Consider the following 27,727-nt stretch of genomic DNA (forward strand, 5'->3'; position numbering starts at 1 on the left):
CAAAATAATATGCTGACTTCACTGTATTGTCTTGCGAGTGTGGTTGGTCCATAGTTTTCAATAGTCTGAGAGACTCTTTAGGGCAGATATTTTATGAGAGAACAGTCCTTGCAAAAATAAATCATAAAAAGAAATTCACTTACAAACCATGTCCTATATAGTTAATGGTGTATGGGAGAACATATATATGTGAATCCATAGAGTACATGTTCAATTTTATTACAGAAGTATATGGAAAAAAGTAATCAACATATGCACAATTACATGGTAATTGGCACCCTTAAAATATTGCAAATCATAGTAATTACTCAACACAGAAAAACTAAAAGTTATCTCAACAATTAAGGCATATTTCATGAGTTTCCAGATTTGTATATAAATGCATATAATGAGAGAAAACATTAGTAAAGAAAGTCTTTTACAGTGAATTCACTGACAAAGTGAATATATAAAAAATATTCATATTTGAACACTGTCTTTTTTGGAGCTTGGATGACAGCAGAACAGAGGCTAAAAATCATAATACTATAGTAATATATACGCTTGTGTTCTCTCTACAGTAACTCTTCATTTTATCTATAATTTTAAAATGTATGAATGCTTTTATTATTCCCCAAAATAAGTTTCTATGTTTATTTTATAGAAAATGCATGCTCCAAGCCCATGTTCCAGTTTTCCAGTGTTTATTTATCTACCCCATTTGACTGCAGACTTATTTGAAATCAGACACTTGGAAAGGATTTTAAGCTGCAGAAACATAAAAAGTTCTGGTGCACAAAACCTTGAGTGGCCTTACATAAATGAAACATAAAGTAGTTCTGGAAATACTGCTATTTTCTGCTTGGTTTAACAGCGCTTCTCATGCTAAAGCAACTTGAACTGAAATATGTGTACAAAAGAAATATTGTTGGTCACTTTTCTTTCTTAATCTCATTGTTCTCAGCCAGAGACCTTCAGTTGTGTCGGCAGCATCTGCATTTAAGCTATTCCCGTGGCACTGCTGGTTCAAGCCATGCTGGCAGGTCTAGTAACTTCCAAATTCTTAAATAGCTTTTAGAGTTCACTGGTTTTGAACACGTAATGTAGCATCATCTGTGCATTTATAGAAAAATTACTATCTGTGTAGAACTGGGGATAATATTCAATCAGACACTGCATTATTTTGCTAAGTAAAGTTCTGGAATTATCAGCCTGTGCTCTCCAATCCAGTAAGGTATAAAAGATGGTTCATTTTATCTAGCAGACTGCCAGTGCTCCAGAGAGCACATTAGAATATCTTGTACCTGTTCTAAAGGTCCCTTGGCAAACTTTACTCTGCCAGCACAATTTTAACAGGAATTTGGTATCAGCAAAAACAGATACAATGCAGGAGAAAATAATGGTAGCTTCTTGTTACCTTAAGATTTCCCCAGGGCAACAAAACTTTCAAATACCTGAGCCATTTCTTTAGCACTGTATCAAAGGAATGTCATAAAGGAGACTCAATATTCTATAGCAATGAGGCCTAAATTAATAAAGCAACTGCAGTTCACAGCAATGAAAATACTGTTCAGAAGGGGAGGAATTTGCAAGGTGTCTGTGTTTAGAACTGCAAGAAAATATTATGATGTTTGAGACGAAATGCGTGATTATCTGAGTGCACAATGCAGCGATGTGTACATGAACATGACACACGTGCTGTCTGGCATGTTTTTCCTAACCTTGCTGTTTCCTCATCGTTTAGAGTTGTCGTCATGGCAGTGGCAGCTCTGTGCGTGTCCAGCAATGAGCTACCTAAGAGAGCGGCCAGTGACCCCCCTGCAGATGCATAATAACAATTCCCACCTAGCATGCCTGGAGTGAAAACCCACGCTGTAAATCTGCAAATGCAGGAACTTCAGTATTTTGTCTTTCCAAATTGCTCCCCTCTCAACTGCACAGGACTGTGGTAAGTCTCACGAGTATATGTTACTCTGAGTATCCTAATATTTTATATTCCAGTGACACTAAGATACCTGCTGAATACCTTTAAATGAAAATCCCAAAAGCACAGGTGCTAAAAACCTATTTGCCATTAAAGGTACACCGTGCACAGTTCATGCTTTCCCCAAATGCACAGTTGCATCAGATGAATTGTCTTATTAACACAACTAATCAATCACGTGTGACTTAAAATGCTCTTGCAATTCCTCTCATTCCAAAAGAATGCATTGCATACATAGAAAGGATTTACCTGTCTCCTTCTGGAGCAGAGTTGACTGCTGTCATATTCCATCTTCATTATTTTTGTTTGTCTTTATGCAGGCATTCTACTGAATTAATCCTTTCTCTCTGGTAGCAGCAGGGCTACCACTGCCTTGCAGCCAGCAGCACCAGGTAGAAATATCTGCCTTAAACAGCTGCAGTTGTCTCTGTAGCCAACATCTGAGTCAGCAAGTTTTTTTACAATCTGCTCAAATGGTGTAAAATTCCATTTTTCTGAAAAAAAGTTTGTTTACCACAAGTCCTGAGCAGTCTGAGGCTACAGAAGCTTTTACTTTATGATTTGACAGCTGCTTAGTCAGAAGTTGTTTTGGAATGCTTAATAAATCCAAACAATTCACAATTTCATTCAATGAGTTCAGTTTCTTTAGGCATGGTTGTTTTTTTTTTCCAAAAAATCAGTACCTGAAAGTGACTGACACAGCAAACAGAGATGAAAGATCATGTATCTTGCTTTACACATCTGAAAAGAGTAAACCAAAGATTTAAGCCGCAACTAAAATATTACACTGGTTATTGAATAAGTTACTTGCCTTCTAATTTAAAAAGATCTCTTCCTCTATCATCAATATCTGATCTTATGCAGCTATTTTGAGTAATCTTTCATTGTAAATCCAACTTGGCTATAGAGTTTTCTAAAATAACATTTGAGTGATAGGAAAGTACCATTCAGAATATTTGTGGAGAAATATTCTTTGCAAAGACCAGGAACTTTAAGGATGTTCTGGGAAGTGCGGACCCCTTACTGTGCTAAATGTTCAAGTGGTACAACTAAATCAGCTTAAATGGTAAACTGAATTCCACTAAGAAATTCCAGTTTTCCATTATATTTTTATAAATATCAGCTCACGTTCTGCATTTTTTTAGAAAAAAAATAAGTTTCTGGTAAATATAATGTACGTCATCTTTCTGAATACTATACAGTTAAGGCTGGTAAGTATGGTAAAATGTAACTTTCAGTGAGGATTTGTAAACTGTATTCCTCATAAAAAACATGTATTTGACAAGTTCTGAACACGTGTAGGTTCATGTAGGTTCCTGTCTTTCCTATGAATTCTGGTATGTACCTACTTTGGCTTGTGAATATGAAATTGTACAAATGCTACCATTTACTGAACCATTTTTTGCAGGATGTGGGAATTACTGACTAGCTGTTATCCAGGGTAACACTCTCACAGAAGTTAAAATCCTTTCTTTAAGTAACAAGGCATGCCATAACAGCATTCAAAATAGCACACATTAATCTCTTCCATTCCTCATGCAATTGCACAGTATTTCTGGCTTACGTGCACAACTATCTTGTCGTTTAGAAATTGCTTCTCTTCAACAAAAATGTGAATTGTACCACTAAAGGTCATGTTTAACTAAAATAAGCAGCTTAAGCCAACTGTTTAAAAACAAATGAAGAGGTAGTGTTAGGGAAGTTCAAACTTCCTAACAGTAGTCTAAGAGAATGGCTCAAATTAATAGTTTTTTTAATGGGATATGTTTTACATGAAATTTATTTGGTACATTCAGTATAAGATACCAACATAATGATGAAAATCTAAGTAGCAAAAGATGCCAAAGGATGAGAACAATAGGTTATCTCTGTGTTTCCAAGGTCTTGGGCTTGTATACAGGAACGTTTCTCTCCTGGAGTGATGGGAGGCCTTTGATTATATCTGCAGCTTTCTCTGCTATCATAATCGTTGGGGCATTCAGATTCCCACTGACAACACTGGGCATTATTGAAGCATCTACTACTCTCAGGTTTTCAACACCAATTACTTTTGTTTGGGGGTCAACTACGGCAGTGCTGTCCGAAAGCTGCCCCATTTTACAGGTGCAGGAAGGATGATAAGCACTATCAGCCTTCTGCCTTATGAAAGCATCTATTTCTTTGTCAGACTGAACGTGGCTTCCCGGTTGAATTTCAGGCCCGCGAAATTTTTCAAAAGCTTTCTGAGCAAAGATCTCTCTGGTCAACTTGATGCATTGGCGAAATTCCCAAATATCTCTTTCTGTATGGAGAGAAAATTAAAAAAATGTAAGTATACCTTTAATTTAGTAATACATACAGAATGTGTAACAGACAAAAATATCAAAGAAAAAAGGCTGGAGGGAAAGTCTTTCACTTATTGCTGAAAGCCATAATAAAGTAGAATGTTTTTCAGTGTCACAGATATTTACATTAACTGTAAACAGAACTGTCGCCTATATTGCACAACCCCAAAATGGAATAGGCGAGCTATGAAGAACTGGTCTTTATTTCGCTGTACTCACTGTCTGGCCAAGGACATTAGTCTCAGCACAAAGAAGCAAATGAGATCCATACCTTCACAAGCAGAAGAGGGCATGAAATGAATGGCAAGATGCAGCTAACACAAGGAACACTGACTGCATCGCCCACAGGGAACTCATTTTAGTTTATACAGTGCTTTGCACAATGACCTCTTTTGATACTGACTTTTATGAATAAAATATAAGTAACAATGCACCAATCAGCACTTACGAACTGGTGTTGAGTAGACATGAAAATCTGCTAGGGAAACAGAGGAATTTGCCACCAGAGCAAGGAGAGGCTGCATTTACCTGTGGACAAGTAGTTCGGCTCAATGATGGGATGGTCATTTGGGTCTGTGCTCCTCAGCTTTAGCCAGCCCACGCTCGTGCTCCTCATTGGTCCCACGTGGACCTGCAACACCCACACTGTACTCATGACACAGTCCCACCAGACGTATTTCCAAATTCAGTATGATTTATTTTTTTGCAAAGTGGACTGTCTTCACCAATTAACAAAATGTAAATGTTAAAGGGAGGTCATGGAAAACGCTACTGAACGTTTTTCCATTTTATATAAATTTCTTGTAAATATGATATTCATTAATGGGAAGGAAATATACTTGTCTTATCAACTCACAGCTGTTCTTTAAAATACAATCATTTCAATTTAGCAGTAGCAGAGCATTCTAGTATAATCTGCAATCAGACCAAATTACTGTCATCACTGAAGAAAAGAGATTAGCAGGAAGAAACATGTATATTCGGTGACAGCTCCTCAGCTTTAGCACAGACTTTTGGATCAAGATGATAGTCTAAAATGGGGCTTGGATTTGTGCCAATGAATAAAGGACTGGCCTCATACATTCTTGCTTAAGCCTCTGTCTAAACTGCAGTGGAATAGGGAACAACTTGTTTTAGTTTTGTACAGCATCCAGCACAACGGTATCCTAATCAATAGCACTGTGGCACTTCAGAGTGCAAATACTTAAACAGCAGTTCAATACTTGCCTACTTTCCCGGAGGTAAAAAGTAAAATAATCTTCATAGCAATATCAAATAACAAGCTCACGTTTTTTCCCCAATGTAGGAGGTTGAAATCCAGTTCTTTTTGTATTATACTGAACAAAATAATTGTCAGTATATGGCCAAATTATCAATGTTTATAACAAACTGCAAGCTTCGTTACTCGTTACTACAGTACATTACTGGAATATGATCTTCCACAACTCACCTGGTAAGCTTCTGTTGTGGAAGGAACCCGACCATGATCAATCACCTGAGAAGGAAGAAAGTGGAACTGAATGTCGGGGTGAGGAACCCCTGGTTCACTTCGGATAAAACCACCAGATTCTAAGTGGGAAGTGACTCCCTCACCTAGAGAGTGTAAATGAGACAGAAAATGCCATTAAAAGACTTCAGAAGAGCAAGCAATCCGCTACTTCTTAAGCCTTGAGTTTACTACTATGAATAATTTATACATACAGTAGCAATTGCAAGGAATGCAAATCCATTATCAACAGCTTGTAATTTAAGCAATGTGTATCACTTTCATCTGCTTTTTAATCACTAGATAAATGTAAATATGTGTAACGTTTGAAATCCCACATATTTGAGAGTGGGCTGTTACAGTTATCTCTCTGTAACTGGCAGGCCAGGGTCTAACTCCAGAGGCAGATTTGGTCCCAGGATCCCAACAGGAGTGGAGAGAACCGACTGCAGCACCGTGATCTTCCCACCCCGCGCACTCCGTGACATGCAGTGGAGTCATCCCATCAGTCACGGGTGACAGTCACAGCCGCCCACAGCACCTGCCCTGAAGGGGAAAGAGGAGCCTGCAGTGCCCCTTAGATTATGTTATTTTCACATCCGTTTAAAAACATAGGTTAGCTCTCAATATTTACTTGTATGGTAAAAAGCCATGTATACCCAGCATAAGTTGTCCAATACTAACATAATAATTCAGCAGGTGACGAAGACCTCAACTTTGGCCAAACTATTTTACTGATTTCAAGGATTACTTTTACAGATCCTTTTTAAGGCATAATTTACAGCTGGGTTACAGTAAAATGAGTGTGTCATTTTAACAAAAGTCACTTCTGATTTATATGCAAGCCTAAAGGGTTCTGATCAGAGCAACAAATGTTCTTTTGGGGCAATTATACAGAAAAATTAATTCAGTTCAACAATATGGTTTTATTGACATGATATCTATTTCAAATAGAATTCTTTCTTTCTTTTTTCTTTTTTTAAAACAGCTTTTCTCAGTAGCATCAAGATTTTTAAATATTTTTTTTTCTTAAAATGGGAGAGATAGAAAAATGTCAAAAAAACAGTGTATAAAAACCTCTCTTATTACCAAAGATATCACAACTGTTTTAAAAGATTCTGATTTAGGAAAAAAGAAATAGTTCAAATCCATTTGCAAGCTCCTGTTATTCCCCAGAACTTGAAAAAAGTACATATGAAGGCTCCTAACCTTTGAAATTCATGGATAAAAGCCTGTAATAATTCTAAATCAATCAATGGTAGAATGACTGCATACTTTGTTTCATACCTGTAAACTTCCAAAGCCATTCCAGACCAATCCTCACCATGTTAACTGGCTTTTGTGCATTATATAGAGTAATCGGTTTGGTGCATTTTTGCTGGACGTACACTTCTAAATGATCTTGAAGGTTCTGGCCTACTCCTAGAGGGAAAAGAAAGGGGAGCAGAGCAATTATACACAACATTTGCAACCACAAAACCAGCACAAATGGGAACTAACCTAATATCTTACAAGGGCAGTGATGACTAAAACCAAGAGTTGTATCAGCCTTTTGCTCATATCAGAATAGTTTTACATAAACATAGCATAACAGAATGAAAATGGAAAGTTAAGTGGCAGACACTTGTTCTAAAATTGCCAGATACGACTTCTAAATACAGTACTATCTTTCCTAGTTTAAAGGAAAATTCATGTTATTCCTTCTATCTTTGAATATATAGGATAGCAGTTTATACGATCTGTTGCGGATCAAAACTCATTCAAAAACCTAAGTATGCTGCTTTACTTTAAAAGTACACAGTGGCATTTTTAGAAAGGTATTTTTCACTATCAAATGTAGTGAAAAAAGTGTTTATTGCTCAGTTTTAAAACCAATGCATGTTTCCACTGATTTGTAACACTTGGTTTCAGTCCACACAACCTGACACAAAGACAATTAGATTTCATGGATTCATTTAACTTAATGGGCTTTGAATTGCACCCATAGGAAGATGTAAGGTTAAAAGAAATAATAAAATTACCAGGAAGATGGCAAACAACAGGGATCCCCAGTTTTTTTAGATCGTCTGCATTGCCAATCCCAGACAACATAAGCAGCTGTGGAGAATTTATGGCACCTCCACTTAAAATAACTTCTTTGCTGGCAAAAGCCTGAAAGGAATTGAGCACAAAAGGCCTAACATTATTAAGGCTGATTTGAATGCAAGGAACATGTCAAGAGCTTCTGTTCAGATAGGCAATTCTGATCCAGATTAGACCTTCCCTCATACTTTTCTCATTCTAAATGCATTCTTGCCACAAGTTTCTGCAGAGAGAAGAGATCAAGCTTTCAGTTTTATAATTTCTATATTTATTCCCATGTTTACAATACATTCAAACACAGCTGGTACCATGGGTGCCAATAAACTCCTGTGCTACTTGGCAGGAAAAAAGTACTGATGACACTCAGATCAGTCAGCTAAGAGTCTCTTCCATTTTCAGTAGCAGTTTGTATAGTAAAACTGAAACTCCTCAGGAAGATTTTGAATTCTGAGACATACGATCTCAAAAATTCTCACGAGCTTATTTTCTTAATTCAACCAATATGAATGTTTTGTTCATTATTGTTTTGCTCCAGGCAATCATTAATATGTTAAGACTAATACACACTATATCTGTGACTGCTGAATCGATACCTAGATCTGTACTTTGCACGTTATACAAATATAACTTATTTATATTTTCTATGGTACACAAAGAACTGGTGCCAGTTTGTTCCAGTTAGAGTTCAAATGATTCTTGTTCAGTCTGTGCTCACTGCAAAGTCAGCAGTGTAGTTATTCCTAGCCCACATACAGTCTTTCATTGTCTTTAATGCTAACATGCAGAGAGGAAAAAGTGACTTTGAAATATTTTTGTATGGGTTATTTAGTCTGTGACACATTAAAAACATTTTTCCCCTTTAAATACACTTTTCTGCTTGATTCTGAACTTGGCAAGTTGACCTTGTTCAGTTGACCTTCCCTACTTTTGTCAGTGGGCTTACTGGAGTCCTGGAAGATCTCCAGGACCCCAGTGTCTCCTGAAATAACAATTAAGTCTTTCCATTGACTTGAATAGGTTTTGTATCATATTTGATTCAGGTTTTGATGATCTTTTAACTTTACTGATGACTGATATAAAAGAGATCCTACCTAAAACAGACTGTAAAAACAGAAATGCTTTAATGTAATCAAGCATCTCATCTTGATGTGCATAATGTAATAAAATTATTAGCTCTTCCATCCTGACAGGTATAAAAAGTTTCGAGAAAGTAAAAGCAGGCAAGACCTGCAATTTTACCGTTGCAGTGGGGCAGGTGGAAGAAGGGAAATACTTTGAAGGTGTACTTTTTAAGACATATGCTATAAATATATGTAATTAATTATTTGTAATTCATACATGTATTAATACGTATGAAAATTCATAGGAATTAAAGAATTTTGCAATTTAAGTGGTCCAGTATTCACTAAGTCTTTGATCATTGTAATTAGCTTTCCAAGACCTTCTTCGACCAAATAATCTTGATAATGGCACAAGAACAGCACGTAGACACTGCTTTTGCAGACATTTGATAGCTCATTAAAACAATTAATTTTTCTGCAACTTTCTGCAAACACTGCTAATGATAATCATTTTACCGATCCACTTAGAAAACAACACATTTGTTCTGTGCATTAGAAAATGAAAGAACCATTTATTTATATTGCATTTTAAGTATTAGCGGGTGTTCAGTCACAGAACACTTGTTGTCTATTGAGTCTTGTGAGCCTTAGTGAACTCATACCACCAAAATTTGTACTCTCCTCTCTTTAGAATTATATTATTACACTTTTTAGTTGTTTCATAATTATTTTTGACTAAATATATTGTAATTAACATACCTATTCCTAGTTACATCTTCCATAATCACCTGTAATATGGACTAAGGGAAACGAGAAAGTTTTAGGTCTTACAGAAGTCAATGGATTGAAAGTTGCATAAAATGAACTGTTCATCCACAGAGTGAAGTTGCAATAGCAATTCGAGTCCTTCCACATGATCACATGCTCAGTGATACTGAAGAATAGTAATTCTACAAACAACCATAAGGCACATTTCATTGTTCTGTTTCATCATTACTATCCCAAAACCCAATACTTAGTGGCAATGTAGAAGTGAATGATTCCTCATTTATCTCTGGAGCCATTCAGATTTCAGTGTCTGGCTTGTACAGATTCTCCTGTGCCAGAACAGCATTTTCAGAACTGTTTTGCAGGAACATCAGCATTTCAGCCCACTAGTCAACATGCCGAGACAGTGCACGATTGCACCACAGGTTCCAGCTACAAACCTTACACAAGACTCTTGTGTAACATCAAGTTACAGCTCGTCCCCTCAGTACCGAGAGACGGAAATATAATGGAGATGTTAATGTCTAAATCGGTACAGCTTAAATATCACCTACTGTAAAATAACTGACAAGGAATCATAGACAGGAAGAGACAACATAGCATCTGAAGAGTGGATATTTTGCATAGTAAAGTGCTGCTTTTAATAAAAGTTTGTTTTTTTAAAAAATAATTTTGCTTAGACTAATGTCTTTCGCACCAGAAAATAAAAATCTCTTACCTTTTTCCTTTGCCCATTTTTCACGTACTCAACACCAATGCATTTTGTTCCTTGAAACAAGATTTTTGTTACAAGTGTCTTCTCTGCAACTGACAAATTTGGGCGTGATATGGCTGGGCGAAGGTAAGCACTAGCTGTGCTCCATCTTTGACCTACAATGGATATTTACATTAAACATTAAACATTAAAAGAGTCACGCTCAGTATTCTTCAAGATTTTGGCCAATAAACATCAGGATGTTTACAGAGGGAAAGCCTTCATAGAGTTTATAGAGTTTAAAGCAAATGGGATTTGATAAAATAACTAAAGATTTTGCTTTAACATAACAAATTTCACAATGACATTCTGAAAACCTACTTTCTTTCCCAAATTCAACTATGGATCAAGACTTGGCTGCCAATGCAATTTTCAATGAAATACACCCTAGACTGTTAGCAAGCTGCTGTGACATGAACAGGGTGTAAATACAGAGTGCCATGGCTGCTAAGTAATCCAAACAGCCAAACGCCATTCAGTGCAGATTACAGGTCCACATTCCAAAATGCTTTCAGAGGTTCCACTGGTGGGTCAGAATACAAATTCCTTAAGCATCCCTTTATGATTTACCTTGGTGTATAGTCATGTCCATCCAGCCAAATCCTTCTTGCTGATAGCCATTCATATCATCTGTGAAGGGATACCCGGCTTGCTGGGCTGCCTCCAGGAATGCATGATGAAGGGGATGGTTTGTTTTCCCTCTTGACACATACAGGGGTCCATTTCCACCTCTGTACTGATCTGGTCCCAGTTCATGTGTCTGTGCCTTCTTAAAATAGGGCAAGCAATGTTCATAGTCCCATCCTATAGCCCCTTCCCTGCTCCATCGATTATAATCTTCTGCATGGCCACGAATGTATACCATAGCATTGAGAGAAGAGGAGCCACCCCACACTCTGCCTCGGGGCCAGTACATAATTCTGTTATCCATATGTTTTTGTGATGTTGTGTGGTAATACCAGTTATATTTCTCATCACAGAGGTTGTAAATTAATGCAGCAGGCATATGAATCTTCCACATGAGTCTTTTACTACCTAGAAAGGTGTCTTTAGGGCCTGCTTCCAAAAGTAGTGCAGTACTGAGAGGGTCTTCAGTCAGCCTGTTCGCTAATACACACCCTGCTGATCCAGCTCCAACAATGACATAATTATAAGAGTTTGCCTTTTCAGAACTAAGTTGGGATGATGTACGTGAAATTTTGTATTGTTGTTCATTGATGCTCAATATGTTCTTTAATATAGGTGCTTTAAACAGAGTTCCTGTTGCTTTGTGCATCTGATTCACAGGACTGCAACATTTAACTCCTTTCATTAAGCATGACATCTTTACTAATAGTGTCACTCTTGCAGAATTTCTAACAAAAATTCAGTAGTTTATCCTAGAAAAATAAACAAACAAAAATCTTAACTAAGATGTAAGCATTAACACGGTGCACAACCCCTAAAATATCAGTCGTTTTCAGATAAAACTGGTATACTTTACCCATTCTCACTATCCAAAAGGTTAACAACAATGCTAATAAAACAATAAACATTTACTCTGAAACTTGCTGTCTTTATTGTTTGTTTAATGCAAATATTTGCCAAAACCATAAAGAGTGAGAACTTTTGCTTACCTTGTAGTGTCTATTCACCTGCCTCTAGTAAGTAAGAATTTAAGAAAATCAACAATTTCATAAACTTCTCTGCAGGTTTGTGACTGTCAGTGATACTGCATAGCCATCCAGAACAATGGACATGATGAGTATGCCCACTGTGGCTTTGGCAAGACCAAATCTAGTACAACGCCTCTACAAAACACACACGTGTAACAGTTAAACTAATTTTTAGCTATTCAAAAAACTGCTGGGTTTTAAGGTACGTTTCCAAACATAGGGAAAGTAAAATCTGTTCACCTGTGGCTTTCTAGCTTGTTACTAAAACCAGATCCTGCAGGAGTGCTCTGAGGACAGTCACAATCTAATGCCAGAAGACCCTCAGGCTAAGTAGGAATGGCAACATTTTTACCTTCAGAAAAGCCTGTGAGCCTTGCAAGAACACAGGTTTAGCTTTCTTTTGCACAGGTTCAGGTACAGGAGCTAAATGCAAGATGTTCACAGCCCATGTATCCAGAGACTGTTACATGGTAATGCACTGCCCATCTGAAAGAGACAAGCAAGCTTTCTCCTGGAAATATATTGAATACTGTATTATGTTTGTAAAATGTAACTTTTCAGTAATTAATTAGGTTGTTAATGTTTATTTTCATAAATTCACGTTTCATAATTTTCCAATATTTTATAATAAAAGCCCTGTATTTTTGTAAAATGTCTGGGTTTTTTCACTAAAGGAAAAATGTCTTAGTGAATCACTGAAATAACCAGCTTTTTCTTACTAAAAGGTGGAACAGAACTACACTCATTTTGTCCGGTGAAACTCTACAATGTACAGTCTGTGAGAGCACACTCAGGCTCTAAAGACCCAAGTCTGTAAGAAAATTTGGTGCAGGTTCTTGATAAAGGTTAAAAGCCTTCCACATGCAACTATATTTATTTACAATTCGATATACAACCTCAGATGCAAAGGTATTTTTTTTCCTTTTGGGGAAAGGATGGGAATAACCATACATCTCTTATTCTTTTCTAGGTTAAATTTGTAATAAGTTGTACAAATTCTCAAAGTACTGGGAAAGGGAAAAGAGTTTGCTGTTAAAAATAAATATATATATATATGTATATATGCAGGGGATAGGTCTGAGCTCAGAGTTCACACAGCTGGTTCTCACATGGCTAATTCAAAACTGATCCCAGCTGAAGGTGGGGGGAGTGTCTTTTACAGGTGGAGAATATTAAAGGATTCATTATTGGAAAGAAGGTTCGGCAATTTCCTGTAATACAGCAGAGGAGGATTTGAAGGTAGAGTGGATTTAACTTGTTCTGTTTTGATTTGTTTGTGAGGGCTACCATTTTGAAGCACCTTTGTTTAACCTGCAGAGCTGGTGGGTCACAGGGCTTTATTGTTTCAGGAACAGCAGAGTGCTGATGGGCTTGGTAGATTGTGAGCCTGGGCCCTGATAACCTGGGAAAGATGCTTTGTCTGTAAAATGTGAGTTGTTTCTTTTTTTTCTGGTGGAGATTAACCATGATGAGGTAAAGTGATCAGCTTTACTGTTGAGGAAGTCTGCCCTCAGGTTTTGGTCCTACAGATGGTTAACGCCTATTATTTACATAGGTAGGGTTCACAGACTCTGGAACGAGTACAGCTCTGCTTACTTTGGCACGAGTTCTATAATGCCATTAAATATTCCTGTGTCCTAACCAGATTGCTGGCTGTTAAGCCTACAACTGCCTAGCTGTTGGCTGTACAGAGGGCAGATTCTACAGAATCCCTGGAATCACGTTCAGAGAGTGACTTACTCTGGTAGTGCTGGAGGCTTTAGTTCTACAAGTTGCTACAGCATACGCAGTGGCTACTGAACTTCTGACAACACTGTCTCAATTGACACTCTAAAGGCAGCACTGATGTTACAGGACTGTTTGTGTCTTGTCTTAGACCAGAATCTTAATACTGAAGTCCAGATCCTTTTAAAAGCTGATTTTTTAAGAGCCTCTCACATGTGCAGGCTTTAAAACTCATAGACCCATTCAACCTTGTACTGAAGGGCTTGGGATGAAGGACCGAGAGCATGAAGTTATCAAAATAGAACATGATGATAGTTCTCTCTAACGTGATCTATGTAGTTCTATGAGCATCCATGTGTTTATCACAGTTCAAGTTCTACTACAGAGTCTTGTGGAGTTTTGGAGAAGTGCTCTTTGAACAAAAGAACATCAGTCAAGAAATAACCTAATTCATCTTCACTCCCAACAATCAAAAAAGATATTTAAGAGGGTTATATAGGGCACCTAAGGACTGGCTTTCCCTTTCTGTAAGAAAGCTAAGAAAAAGTGCTCAGATTCAGCCCAGAGACCTTACTCGTACTTCTCGTACTCGACTTCTAGATTTAAAGGGCTCACAGTCCACAACAAAGAGAGGAGGGTATCCTGCAAGCATGGGTGGGTTACACTGAAAAATGGACAGTAATGAAATGGTTCTGCAGGTGGATGAGGTGGCTAATCCAAAAAAGTTATAGGGCACCAGGCATCCTTACTCTTATCCAATCAGAGCTGCCCTGTTCTTTGATAAAACTGGAATTAAGAGTGATAAAAAATATGTAACAAGACAGTTAGGGCACCCACAGTCTGGACTAGAAGGATGAATTACCAGCAAGGAAACCTAAATCTAATGTTCCTTTTAAGTAACTTTCTCTTACAAAGAGTGGTTTGGGAGTGAAGTCAGTAAACAGTGTCCTGGTCATAATATTCAAGTGACTTTGAGAATCATCATGTAGATGATTCACAAATTTCTTTGCTTTTAACCTCTGAAGTGCAGAGGTCAAAAATCAAGCCATTCTGATTTAAATTCAACATACGTAGTTGCACTGAATGGATTAAAACACCAGTTTCACAATTCTTTTTGTCATATTGATCCATACCCACTCTTATCTTATGCATTGTCCTCCTGCATGAGCACTATCCTACCCCAATTCTTCTAAAGTGATCCTGAAACAAAGAGGAGATGGTCACTGCGGCTGAAACTTTACTCTGTGTCCTGTTTTGTCAGGGACAAAACAAGAATATCCATTCTGGCAGGTGTAGCATAGGACCCCGACCCGGAGATGTCCATAAGCATGGACAACACATGGGGCAGCAGAGCAATGGGAGCTTTGCTGGATATTTACCCTTCACGGCATTGCACTTCCAAATCCTGGCAGCCCTGTCTCTCTGTGAGAGATACGGGAAAAACTTCCAGCTCCTCGGGTAAAAGCAGCTCTTGCTTTTTCTTCTTCCCCGCCCCCGCTGTGTACAGAGCTGAATTCTTCTGCTCTGCGAGTGTTCTGGACTAACTTTCCTTTTAGTCCCGCTAGTAAAAAAAAAGTTCATTCACTTACAAAAACCTCGTTCTAAGTTTCACGGCTGAAACTGTTCGAGCCTACTTACCGCACCGTTTCCTTCTCCATGAGCACCTAACTGTCGGGCTGCTGCAAACTCCCGCGGGTCTGCGCGCTGCCCGCGCCAGCTCCGGGCCGCCTGCAACGGCTCCTGCTGCACACAAAGGCCGGCGCTGGCCCCCGCCCGGCCGGCCCGAGAAGGGGGGCGACCGCGGCTCCGTCCCGGTCCCCTCCGCAGGACGCGGCACCCACGGGCCGAGCCGTTCTCCGTCGCGGCCGGGGAGGCCTGTGTCTTCCTGAAAGCCGCTTGTGTGCGGGGGCGGTGGCGGAGGACGGGGCTGCTCCGGGGAGGCGCTGGGGCCGCCGGTGGGGAGGTGCGGAGCGGAGCGCGGTTTACGGATACGGGACCCCCGCGCTCAGAGTGGTCTTGCAGGGGCAGAGGGCCGTGGCGAGGCTGGGCAGGACAGCGAGTGGAACTTTCCACAGGAATGCACCCTTTGGCCTCCGTGGGAGATGTGTTCGAGCGAGCTTCTGCTGTTTCGAAACCGGCCCGAGCAGCCGTTTGATGTTTTGATGTGTCAGTGACCTGATAAAACATTTAATCTTCTGTGCCAAATGTGCCATGAGCAAATAAAAAGTATCCTACTGACTTTCGGTTTAACCTTCAAGGTTTAACATAAATAATTGTTCTGAACAGATTGGTTTGTATAAAGTTACATTCTACCAAATTAGTAGAAATATTTCTCGAGGGTTGACCAACATATTCACTGACCTTTAGGCCCTGGGTGTATCATTGCAGTGAACTCTGCTGGTGCTTCTAAGAAGCAAATACATGTTCAGTAAAGTTTTTGGTTTGTCAGTGACCTGGCTGCAATCATAAATACACAAGACAGTAGCCATTGGGAACAATGGACACAACAGGGCTTGTAGGCAAAATACCGTGCCGAGGAAAAGTTGCCAAGCTTTTGGGTGTCAAACCTTTACGTTTGTTAGAAACAGAAGCAGCAGATGTCAAAGCTAAATACAACCTGGGAAAAAATGTTTGGAGTCTAGGGAGGAAAGTGTCTTCCTGATATTCTCACAAAAGTTATGGTAGGTGTTATTTGTGGAGCGCAGGGGATGTAATGGAATCTTATAGCCTGTGGACATGTTGAATGTTTTCAGTGTATTCCATGCAATTGTACAGAAAAGTTTCAAAGACAATCTGTAGTTGATAATCAAAGAGTATTTTTAAATAGTTGTGTTCTTCGCTTATTTCTGGTTTGCCCTTTCCTCTGTAGCAAACATCAACTGGGATCATGTGAGAATTTTGCTGTTTAATTTTTGTTCACTTAGCACTTTTTTTCATAGTATTAGTTTTGCAGAATGACTAACAGATTAATTAGCGTGCCTCTGCTACCCTCCACTCACCATCAGCCTGCAATGCGAGGCTGCGCTCTCGGCGTAGCAGACTTTGAACTGTTCTAGCCACTGAACACACTTTTGTGAAATTATTTTCAACATTCTTGGAGAGATGAAGTGCAGATAAGTTGTCTAAGTTGGATCTACTTCTTCATGAAGATGGCAATCTGGGCTCTAAATTCTAATCTTAGGTCACTCTTTTTGCTTTTCCTACTTCTATAAAAAGCTATCTAATTTTTTCTAGGGAGAGGCACAGAGTCAGCCCTTCCATAGCAATTTAGTATGTCGTTCAGGTTTTGCTTACATTGTTTCTAGAAACACTGACATTTTAAGAGAGCACATGATGCCTTTTTTGTTAAAACAATTCATTTAGGGAGCAATTCTTCCATCAGGTGCAGCTACAACTATTTGTTTAAGTACATATCCATACAGGTGTTTTCCTCACTGTCCTTTGTTTTGCTGAACTCCTGCACAAGGGCTGCCAGACTGATGTTATTCTGGACAAGTGGGAGAAAACGAGAATTGCTGAAAAGGGTCCCATACAATAGCTTGCTGCTCCAAAAGCAGCAGCAGATAGGGTGATTTTCCTCATTCAAACCCTACCACTGATGTATGCGATGTTTCTTGTAAAAGCATGAGAAACCAAAGGAACATGGAAAACAAGTTCACTCTTGCAGTTAAGCTCTTCTGCAGTGACATGACAAATCAGTCCTCTGTACAAAATGTATGGTTGTTTCTTTCAATGACATGAGCTCACAAGACACTTTATCAAGTGCTCTGAACTTCTGTCCAAAATATTGTCTTATGAAGGACAGAGGAACTTCTGCAGAGACATTTTGTTTCATGCAATGAGGTACAGGGCAAGAAACAGAAAATTAACAGGTATCTGGATATTGAGGTCTAGTCTTACAAAACTGAGGACAAAAGTATCAATAGCTGAAAGAACAGCAGGGCACTGTGGCTACTGGGACATATTTAATTAAATAGGAACTAAATAGGAAAAAGAGTGGATAACTACCATGAATAATGAAAAGCTAGCAGGAGGTTTTGATGATAACAGGCAAGAAAAAATACTCCACTTTGAAATTCTAAAGTTTTCCACTGAATAATATTATTTATTGTATAAGCAAAGCACCAACAGCAACTGCCATTCAGATTCTCCATTTCACTTTTTCCATGATGATCGCTGATGTAACAATTTAATCCTCTGGTAACATTACGGCATGAATCAGAATAATGCATTAAATCCACAACTCGCACTCTTCAGCTATTGCTTCTTTGTACATGTATCTGGAATGAATCTTGGCTTAACATCTGCCACATCAATATTTTATATCTCAAATTCCCACACTGCTTAATTTTAATAAACACAATGTATTTAATATAAATGTAGTGATTTTGGAGATGACTGTGATACTCTGTATACAGAATTCCATGCATGCAATTCAAAAGCCTAAGTATAGCAAAGCTGAAGACTTTTACAACATTTGGAAAACTCTCAGTTGAAGTTAGTTTTAATAAAATACAAAAATATCTACCAGCAGAACATCAATATATCTGTACTGGAAAACGGGAACATTTGGAGAAAGGAATACTCAATCATCTTCCACTGTAAACACAGCCATTACCATACAAATGCAGCTCGCTCTCGTAACATTCTGACACCAAACCGCTGCCATTCTCGCTGATATATCCACAGCTCCTGAGTTGTATCCAGACAGGCTAAAACTGCACCTCCTTTCCATGCAATTAAGCGAGGATCCATATCCTAAATTCAAAACACAGATTGTACACAATCACTGGTATTAATTTGCATAGTTCTCAAAAACTGTATCCTAATTTTTCCAACAGTATTCACCACTTAAAATTTCAGGGGTGAGGGGAAGATTTTTGTCCAAATTATTCAGGAAAAAATAGTGAGATAAAAACACGGCAAGAATATTTAAGGTGGTGGTTTTTTAAAGGTGCCTTCTAGGCATGTCATGGAAATCCAGCCCTCAGCAATGGAGGTTCTGAAAAATACTGAAGTTTTGATTTTACGATTTTGTCTGATTAATGCCAAATGAAAGTTGCTCTTTTAATGCCATACCTTATTTTACCTCAATAGTAATAAAAACCCCTAACACAATTTCTTGCTGAACAGACAGATGAACTTCATGGGCCACTACTAACCATTTATGGCCTTTAGCTAATAAACACTTCAGTGATCAATACTAGTAACACTCTTGCTATGCTTGTAACATCCTGCCTATACGGAGAGTGCTGTGACAGGAGCTGAAAGCTCTTCTAGATCTCCTCAGATACACAACTGATCTTTGGTTTTCAAAGGATATATATCTATATATATACACATATATATAAAAAAATCTTTCGAAGATTTCAACCAATCATAGTTTATTAATCATTTAGCTATCAGCTACCAGTATACCTTAGGTCTTGTGATGACTTCAACATTTTCAACGACTCTTCTAAAAGAAGGTGGCATTTTGTTGAGGATTCGGTGTTGAAGAAACTCTTGAGCTTTATGAAACATAAGGCCTCCTCCCACTACTAAGATGGAGCTGTACATCTTCTTTTTTGTATCATCAGATGCTGGAATGAATTGATATATAGAGAGAGATCTATTTTTTAAAGTCAATACAGCCTGTATTTGCATTGCAAATAATTTAGTGCAAGTCAAACCACACAGAAACCCATGTTTGCTTTTAAAATTATTTTTCTGTTCCTTGGAGATTCAAACCTTTTGTCTCAAGAAACCTCAACAAAGATGTAAATGTAAGGAACACAGTAGCTACTCTAGAGATTATGAAAAGTTAGGAACATACATGTTACTTTGGTAAAATACAGGAGTTACCACAGATCCCCACTGACTGACATGCATATTTTACAGAATTATACAAATGTAGTTCTTACCGCAGCAGTCAATACTATGGAGAATGGCTTTGTCAAGGCCTAAGGCTTTGCCTTCAAACTGAGAAACAGCTGTTTTCCTGGACATGTGTGCAGTCAGAGGCTCCTCGGAATCATTTCCGGATATCATACAATCACTCTGGGCAGATCCCAGTTCCACTTCTTGTGGGTAGATCCTCTCTGAGATGTCTGAGGCTTGGCCTCTCAAGTCTCCCTCAAATGCACCAGGCTTCGACATAGATTTTCTATCAGCTGTAGCTTTTGCAGACTTGAAAAAGAGAAAACAAGTTGTACTATGAAAAATGCAAAGAGATCTTACAAAGACTTAACTGAACAGCACTGTACTTCTCATCACCTTTTTGTACAGAAAGGTTAGGCATTGTATTATTTCCTTTTAATCCTCGCTTTCAAAATAAGGGTTTTATTTTGAACTCCATCAGGTATATCAATGCCATAATATGAAGCCCTCTTAGACTCTGAAAATAAACAGTTATAATTAAGGACTTGTCTAGACATCCATAATTCCTTACTCTAAATTTATTTTTTTAATGCTTCTGACCCAGCTAATGAGCTTTGGTTTCTGAGATGAGCTAATGAGTCCTGATTTTATTCCCCAATTAAATAATACTTAATTAAAAATAAAATGAGCATTCACACACCTGCTCCTGCTTACTTTGTGTGGCTAGCAGATAATGTTCATCATGAGGATCCTCAGGGTCACCTTGTGACCTGTGTTGCAAAGTTGTCATTTTTTGTCCAACAATTCCAAAGGTTGCTGGATAAAACAGAGCCATTGGAGCCTGAACAATGAGAGATTTGACATGGCTTTACTACATAGGGTTGGTGTTTTGTTTGGTGGGTTTTTTGTTTATTTGTTTTGGGTTTTTTTTACTGAAAAAAACCCCACAAAACTTGTTCTATTTTTCTCACAAGTGAAAATTAAATATGCATTTTGTTCAAGTAGTTTTGTAAAAGGCTAAAGTGTCTTCAGCTTTGTTTAATTAAAAAAACAAAAAATCATACAATTGTACACATATACAGGTTTCTTTACAGATTCTGGCATTGGATGGTAAATAAGTATTCAAATGCAGTTTGTTACTAAATTTGAAAGTTCAAGGGTGAGGTGAAAAACTTAAAAAATTAGCATTCATTCCTTGCACTTGAAGGATAAAAATATCATCATATTTAGCTGAAGCTACAACCGTTCTGGGCGACGCTAGTTAGGAAGTCTTGTGCATCCACTGGTGCTGCATTAGGCCCATTCATACATATAGGAATTAATTTTAAAGCTATCAACAAGCACATGGTAAGAACAACCTATAAATCGTGCGGGTGTAGTAGCACTGGACTGACACAAAACGAGGCCCAGAGCCTGAATGCTGAATAGAATTCTTGTAATTAAAAAAAAAAAAAAAAAATCAACCAACCAACACACCTGTAATTTTTCATCTCCTAATCGTAACTGGTACAATAAAGCTGGAGAATCTGGATGACGAATCTGGAACTCATGGTCTTGCAATCCAGAAATATCCTAAGGTCAGAAACAATATGAAAAATAATTGTATCTTTCATATATCTCTATAAAGCTGCATAATCTATTTAAACTGTGGGATGCAACTAAAAGTAACAAAACTCTTCAGACTGTGAATTTTATTTACCTATTCTTAAACACTTTTTAAAGTCTCTTCCTTGAAGCACAATCTGCTGAAACAGCCTTCTACATGCCTAAGCCTCTAAAAGGTGGGTTTGTGCAGAAAGAAGAGACCTGCTGGCAGATCTTAAAAAACTGAAGTAGAAAAATGGCAAATATGCATCTACTATCAGCTTCTTTCAGTAATAAGAACAAAACAACTACTTTTCCAGGAGCTGAGATTCATTCAACTAGGAGAAAAATAAAACAAATTACAAATTCTTCAAGTCTAAAGCCTTTCTAGCTTCTGCCAGTATTCTACTGAGTAAAATACTGTATTTTATTCTGTTTACAAGCAATTGTATAGACTCACAAAAGGGTTCTCCGGAGTAGCATTCTGTAAAGGAAAAAAAACAAACCAAAACTTGGAGAATATAACATTTTCTCTTCTCACCTGGTCTAGGTGACAAAATGTCTCCTTTAAGTGCTGAAGCAGCAGGCAATCTAACTTATTAGTTAGCTGACAGTCTCTATATGGAAATCCTGCTCTTTGCATAAGCCAATAAAAACACCTTGACACATCAGATCCTCCATACGCGAGACACAGCCTAAAGCACAGAGAAGAAAAAAAAATATTAATTTGCTGAAATACTGGCCTTTTACAGTAGCACATATAGGAATGCCAGCAACATTTTAGATGTGCTGTGATCATGACCTCCACATAGTTTGCAGAACACAGTATCAGTTCTGTTCTTTTAAAGATGTCAGAATTCTGTCAGGTTCATACCATAACATGATGGCCCTGTCAGGCAGTGCACAGTAAAAGAATCCTGTTTTTTTAAGAAAAAAATATTGTTTTTAAAGTCTTTGGTAAGCAACTAAGTACATGCTTATAATAATTCTGCATAATAAAGATACCTGGTGTTGCGATGGGAAACACCATCTTCTACACAACAAATGCTTGTCTTCTGGTCTCCCACATCTACTATACATGCACTGCTTAAACCACTTCCAAAAGTAGCACAGACAGACTCCTGGTGTACAATGATTCCTAACGGAGAGAAAAATTATATCCGATTTATGCCAAGCCATATTGCTGACATTTAAAGGACATCTTCATGTCTTCTAAAATTTAGTAATAGCTTGACTCTGAACTGAAAGTTTGTATATTTAGTGAAGGTGGGGGGGCTTACAGATTTGTTGTTGTTGGGTAGGCCCTCAAACTCCTGAGAAAAGCTAAGAGTGGGGTGAGTGCCTTTATCCAAATAGCCTTATTTTTTTGCGAGTTTAAAGATACTGCCTCCAGACTGGACTTGGTTTTGTAACCAGTAGTGCAGGGCCTTGGTTATCAGACACACATGAATCATTTTCTTAATTTCTTCTAATTTAAATCAAAAGCATTAACACTAGCATTTTAGACGTGTTCTTTAAATAGTTACAAAACAAGGTCTGTTTTTACTGCCTGCTTTCATATCAATCCACCTTTAACTCTGTAAAAGAGTACCTTTGTACTTCTACCACAAGCCCATACTTAAACTTGAGGAGGGCTTTCCAGTCTCAAATATGCAGAACAAGCTAACAATTATTTGGTTATTTTTAAAAAACTGTATTGCTCTTCTATATTTAGTGTATGCACTTAAGCAACTCTGAAACCTCCTATTATGTCATCCTGTGAAGACAGCAGCAGCATCTTACATCATATACTTCTGTTTTGAAGTCAAGGACTCTTAATACTCTGTGGAGGTAACATTGTGAATTTTAGAAATACTTAAGAAATCAGACTGTTGCTAATTTTATCTTGGTGGAAGTGAGACACTCACAGTTGGAATACCTAATAGCAAACCAAGAAATCTGGTACAATGCTAGCCAACCATTTTGCCCCATTAAAAGAGACAACAGTTATGGGAAGAGCAAAAGATAAGAGGTGCTAGTCCCAGTCAAACCGGGACTAGCAAAAATTTGCCTCAGATGTAAAAAAAAAAAAATAAAATGTATATATATATATATATGTATATATCTTCCCACTATTAATCACTAAGCTCTTGCATATGTATGGTTTTACCTGAGAAGCCCATCTTCATTAGGATCATATTTACCAGTTCTTTCACATGCTGTTTATTATAGATGTCTGGAATTAGTAAAATACACCTGTAGTACTGAAGATAAGAACAAAAAATTAAAGCCAGCTCTCAAATTAAGTTTCTATTACATTCTTGAATACCTAACGCTAAGGAAGAAAGCTTAATACTCAAGTTATCAAAAGAAGCAAAATTATGGGAAGGGGAAAGGGCTTTAATAATTTTTAAAATGAGTTCAAGTAAGTACCAAGTTAAGAGTTTCTAAGTCACTAAAATGTTTAAAAGTACATCAGATATGAGAAAGACACATACTTGGCAAGGAGAAGAAGTTATGCAAGTATTAGGCACCAGTTCCTCAGCTGTCTCCTTTCCAATCAACAAAAAAAATCCCAAACAGACAACGACTGAAATTTCTAGAATGGAATTTCCAGCCCTTCTTGGTACAAGTTCTATTAGCAATTTTTGTCTTAATGATATGCAAAAATTCCAAATGAATTCTTGGGAACCATGCTCACCAGCAGAAAATATTTATTCTGTAAAAAAACACCAGTAAGAGGCTAGAAATAGCAGCAGGTTTATTCCCTTTTATAGTAACATGTACAGAGTGGATACAGCCCACATTAATGTGTTCACAACTCACCTTTAAGTCTTTCAGTGGTATTTCCAGATATTTTTGTATTGCATGTGACCATATGACTTCAAGGTCTGCTAATACTGCAGTGAGGGAGCCCCCAGGTCCTGTGTGGAGATTGAGCTGCCCTCTTCTAATAGGCCAATGTATATTATAAGAATCTAGTGGATTAACATACAGTGCCTGAAAATAAGAGACAATGTTCTATGCATTGTTTTCCCCAAAAAATTAGTAACAAATACTAGAAAAATATTTCAAAAGCAGATACAAAACATCCAGCAGCACTCAAACCAATGTGACAGCAATACAGTGGATTTCTTTTTAACAGGGCTTGATTATAAAGCATTAAAATAAAAAAAACCCAAACATTAAATACATGGTTTAAATTGTTTGAATTTTCATATCCATGGACATCCACCATAACATAACAGTATATTTTTCCATTATCTCAAATTAGTAACTAAAATAAAGACTCTTTGAAGCTCATGAATAACTAATTACTCAGCAGTGATTCCATGTACTGATTCTTTTATCAACTTTTTGCCTTTTCTCTGAACTATACCACATGGGCAAAGCTCTCACCTAGTCCCTGCAGAAACACTGATTTATAGTAGCAAGGGATCAAGGTTACTTGCAAGGCAAATGCAGGAAAGTGTCTGGTCTTGCTAAATGATAATAAATATTCAGTTAGTCCACAGTAAAGTTTCTCATGTTTTGCTTGACTAAATTTATGTGCCTTTCCATACATTCTAACATACTGTAAACTGCTGATTACACACCCACATTAAAATACTAAGCCTCATTTCAGCAGGAAAATAAGTCTTACCTCTTCTCCTACCAAAAATTCAGGATGATTTGATGTGTTTGTCCACTTAGCCCCAGAGCTGTGATCTAAAATAGCTGGCCTCATCTGTCTGTTGTATGACCTGGCCTGAAATCAAAACAAATACTGTTGATAAATATTTTACCAGTCACTTTTTATGTATGAAAGAAAAATTAAACTTTCCACCCTTTGAAGAACCATTGTATCTCCTCTTCAAAGTTAGGTCACACAAGAGCACTATTTGTGTTTGCTGTATAAAGGATATATATTCTTCTCTATGAAAATATAGCATCACACCAAATGACCATATGAATGAACAATTTAATAAAATATTAAGCATGAGTTACCTGATCAGGTGACACCGGTATACGCCTTGCGCCATTTGACATCTTTTTGGACCATATTGCTTGGTCCACCATTTTAAGGCCATTTTGTCTCTGCTCAGTACTTTCAGGTTTCTAAACAAAACCCAGAAAAACTCAATGTAAATACTTACTTTCTAACTACATGTCTTGATACTGGTAATACTCAAAGGTATTATTAACGAAACCATTACTGTATTTGATAGACTGTAGAAAGGACAGAAGGTGTGCACATTGTACAATAAACACACACTTATTTTTAAAGAAACCCTTTTTTCTATTACAGTACTCAATACCTTTTTGTCTAAGTCAACTTCAATCTTTTAACTGATCAAACTGGCTGCTGGGTTTCATCTCCAGCATGATGAGCTCAGGACATTATCTATTTAATTACAGAAATATTAAGCACGAGCAAAAATGTTTAAATAGATCTCAGTTATTTAAAGCTGAAGTTTAATAATAGAGAAATGAATTTGATTAATGATTTTTTTTTTTACAGATTCAAAATATGAGTAAGATCACAACATATATATTTTAGAGCAGGTTAGACTAAAAGTACTGGCTACATTATCCAAGTTACAAGCCAGCTTGTAACCAACAAGTTCACAAGTGGAGCAGTCCAGTTCTTGTTCTACAGTTGTCATTCTATAAACAGAAATACTATGTGTGGTATCAGACCACTGAGCAGAGAAATCGATGAGTACAAACCCTCAGCCTATCAATATATTAGATTTAGTTCATTGTGAACAAATGAAATAAAGTCCTAACACAGACTGCTGGAAATCTACTGACTTCAGTAAGGTGGCATCTATTAAAAAGGGAAAAAATGTTTGTCTTGAAAAATATTTCTCTCTGGAAAACCATAATGCATGAGGGGAAGATACGCACTGCACAGCTAAAAAAATGCGACAGAAACACGTAGTTAAAACACCGATTTTAGCAAGTTCTTACATTGAGCCCGTCCCTGAGGAGCCAGCTGTCCCTGTAGGCCGCCTGTCCCTGCTGCCTGTGCCGCCGCGCGATGACGTGGGGGATGCCCACGGGCAGCGTGTCCGTGGCCCTGCCGAGCCGCAGAGTGGTGGAGCCGGGGTGGATCACCACGATGAAGTTGCTCTGGATTTGCTGAAAGCACCACAAGGCGCACGGGGGTCAGGCCGGCACCTCCCCGCGCACACCTGGAGCCGCCCCGGCGCCTCCCCGCGCCCAGGCCTTTAAAAGGCCGAGCCCGCCCCAGCGCAGCCGCTCGGCCGGCAGGAAGGGAGCTTCGCCCAGCCCCGCTTCTCGCTGCCTCCCGGGCCTCACCTCCTGCAGGGACTCCGGCACGGCGGCGGGGACGATAGGCCGCTTGCCGCCGCGCTGCTCGCGCTCCCGGTCGCGCTCCTTGTCCTTCCCGTTCTCCGCCTCGCCCTTCTCCGCCTGGGTCATGCTCCCCGCGGGGCGAGCGGCGCCGGGCGGAAGCCGCTCCTGCGAGGGCCGGGCCCGGCGTCGGCGCGGGGCGGAAGCGGGCGGGCTCGCGCTCGGCACCGCCTCTCAGGCAGGTACCGTCAGCGGGAAGAGGCGGGCGGGGGTTCGCTCTTGTCCCGGGTTGCGGCCCCGGCCTCTGCACAGGGCGGGAAGCAGGGGAAAGGTGGGAGGCCGGGGAGCGCCGGCCCTGCGGGAGGTCTGAGCCAGCAGCAGCCAAACGCCACCAGCTGGGCTGGTGGGGCTGGAAGCAGGGCAGTACGGGCATCCCAATTTAAAATACTGTCTGGAAAGATCATAGTACGGCTGATGGACGTGTGATACACCTGTGAAGAGCTAACGATGACTTACGTGTACACACCTGATCTGCAGGTGGGAAGCTCCTTTGTGAAATCTGAAAATGTGACGTTTGAGCGGAGTTGAGGAAGATTGCTGTTACACAGCAAGATTAGAGAGTAACTTTGTGCTGAGTATGCGCAGGAGTGGGAGCCACCGCAGGGCGTGATTTCACCACAAGTAGCTGGCAAAAGCCAGCTATATTGGTAATGTTTACGTTAACCAAGGGGCACTGTTGGATGTTACAATGTCACGCCAAAGAGACTAAGTGAGGTTTAAGCAAAAAGCTTTTGGTGGCACCTAGTAATTGTCTGGATCTTAGCAGCTAATCTTTTATCAAATAGACACAGCCCTCTCCAACGGAACAAAAAAACGATAAAACCCAAGAAGAGTAAGAAACCCCCATACTGAAAGGGGGTAAGTTATTTAAAAGGTAGGTACTGCTTGAAAGAAAATAACTTTTCTGTGTTAGCACTTTGTACGCTACCTTTTCTTCCTGTAATATAAACAAAGCCTAAGCAAGTCTTACCAAACTTCGTACAGCAAATAGGCTTATACAATTGACTAAGTTTTCAGTGAAGGAGGATGCTGTTTTGAGAGGTGCTTATAAAACAGGCATGATTTATAAACAATGCCCATAACAGGCTTATAAAACCCGTTATAGGCCTTAAGGAAGCAAGTTTGTAAG

General features: G+C 38.7%; 2 protein-coding genes across 3 annotated transcripts; both read right to left on the minus strand.

Annotated features, from left to right (window-relative positions):
* Positions 1-198: 198 nt before the first annotated feature.
* On the minus strand, positions 199-15,944 carry CHDH (choline dehydrogenase). Its single transcript, XM_005515342.3, has 8 exons — positions 15,457-15,944; positions 11,009-11,817; positions 10,403-10,554; positions 7,795-7,924; positions 7,061-7,195; positions 5,738-5,880; positions 4,816-4,918; positions 199-4,244 (listed from the first exon to the last, which is right to left on the minus strand). The coding sequence occupies exons 2-8, from the start codon at positions 11,760-11,762 to the stop codon at positions 3,826-3,828; spliced, it is 1,836 nt and encodes a 611-aa protein (XP_005515399.1). The 5' UTR covers positions 11,763-11,817; positions 15,457-15,944; the 3' UTR covers positions 199-3,825.
* A 1,958-nt stretch (positions 15,945-17,902) lies between these two features.
* Positions 17,903-26,775, minus strand: ACTR8 (actin related protein 8). Of its 2 annotated transcripts, XM_065075309.1 has the most exons (13): positions 26,545-26,775; positions 26,194-26,364; positions 25,228-25,338; positions 24,884-24,988; positions 24,067-24,240; positions 23,411-23,504; positions 22,267-22,399; positions 21,803-21,956; positions 21,154-21,249; positions 20,378-20,518; positions 19,722-19,986; positions 19,237-19,400; positions 17,903-18,576 (listed from the first exon to the last, which is right to left on the minus strand). In XM_065075309.1, the coding sequence occupies exons 1-13, from the start codon at positions 26,665-26,667 to the stop codon at positions 18,433-18,435; spliced, it is 1,875 nt and encodes a 624-aa protein (XP_064931381.1). In that variant the 5' UTR covers positions 26,668-26,775; the 3' UTR covers positions 17,903-18,432. The 2 variants fall into 2 exon arrangements, with proteins under 2 accessions (XP_064931381.1, XP_064931382.1); XM_065075310.1 differs by lacking the exon at positions 20,378-20,518.
* Between the last annotated feature and the right edge of the window lie 952 nt (positions 26,776-27,727).

This window comes from Columba livia, chromosome 10 (assembly GCF_036013475.1).
Source record: "Columba livia isolate bColLiv1 breed racing homer chromosome 10, bColLiv1.pat.W.v2, whole genome shotgun sequence".
In the NCBI taxonomy this organism is placed as follows: Eukaryota; Metazoa; Chordata; class Aves; order Columbiformes; family Columbidae; genus Columba; species Columba livia.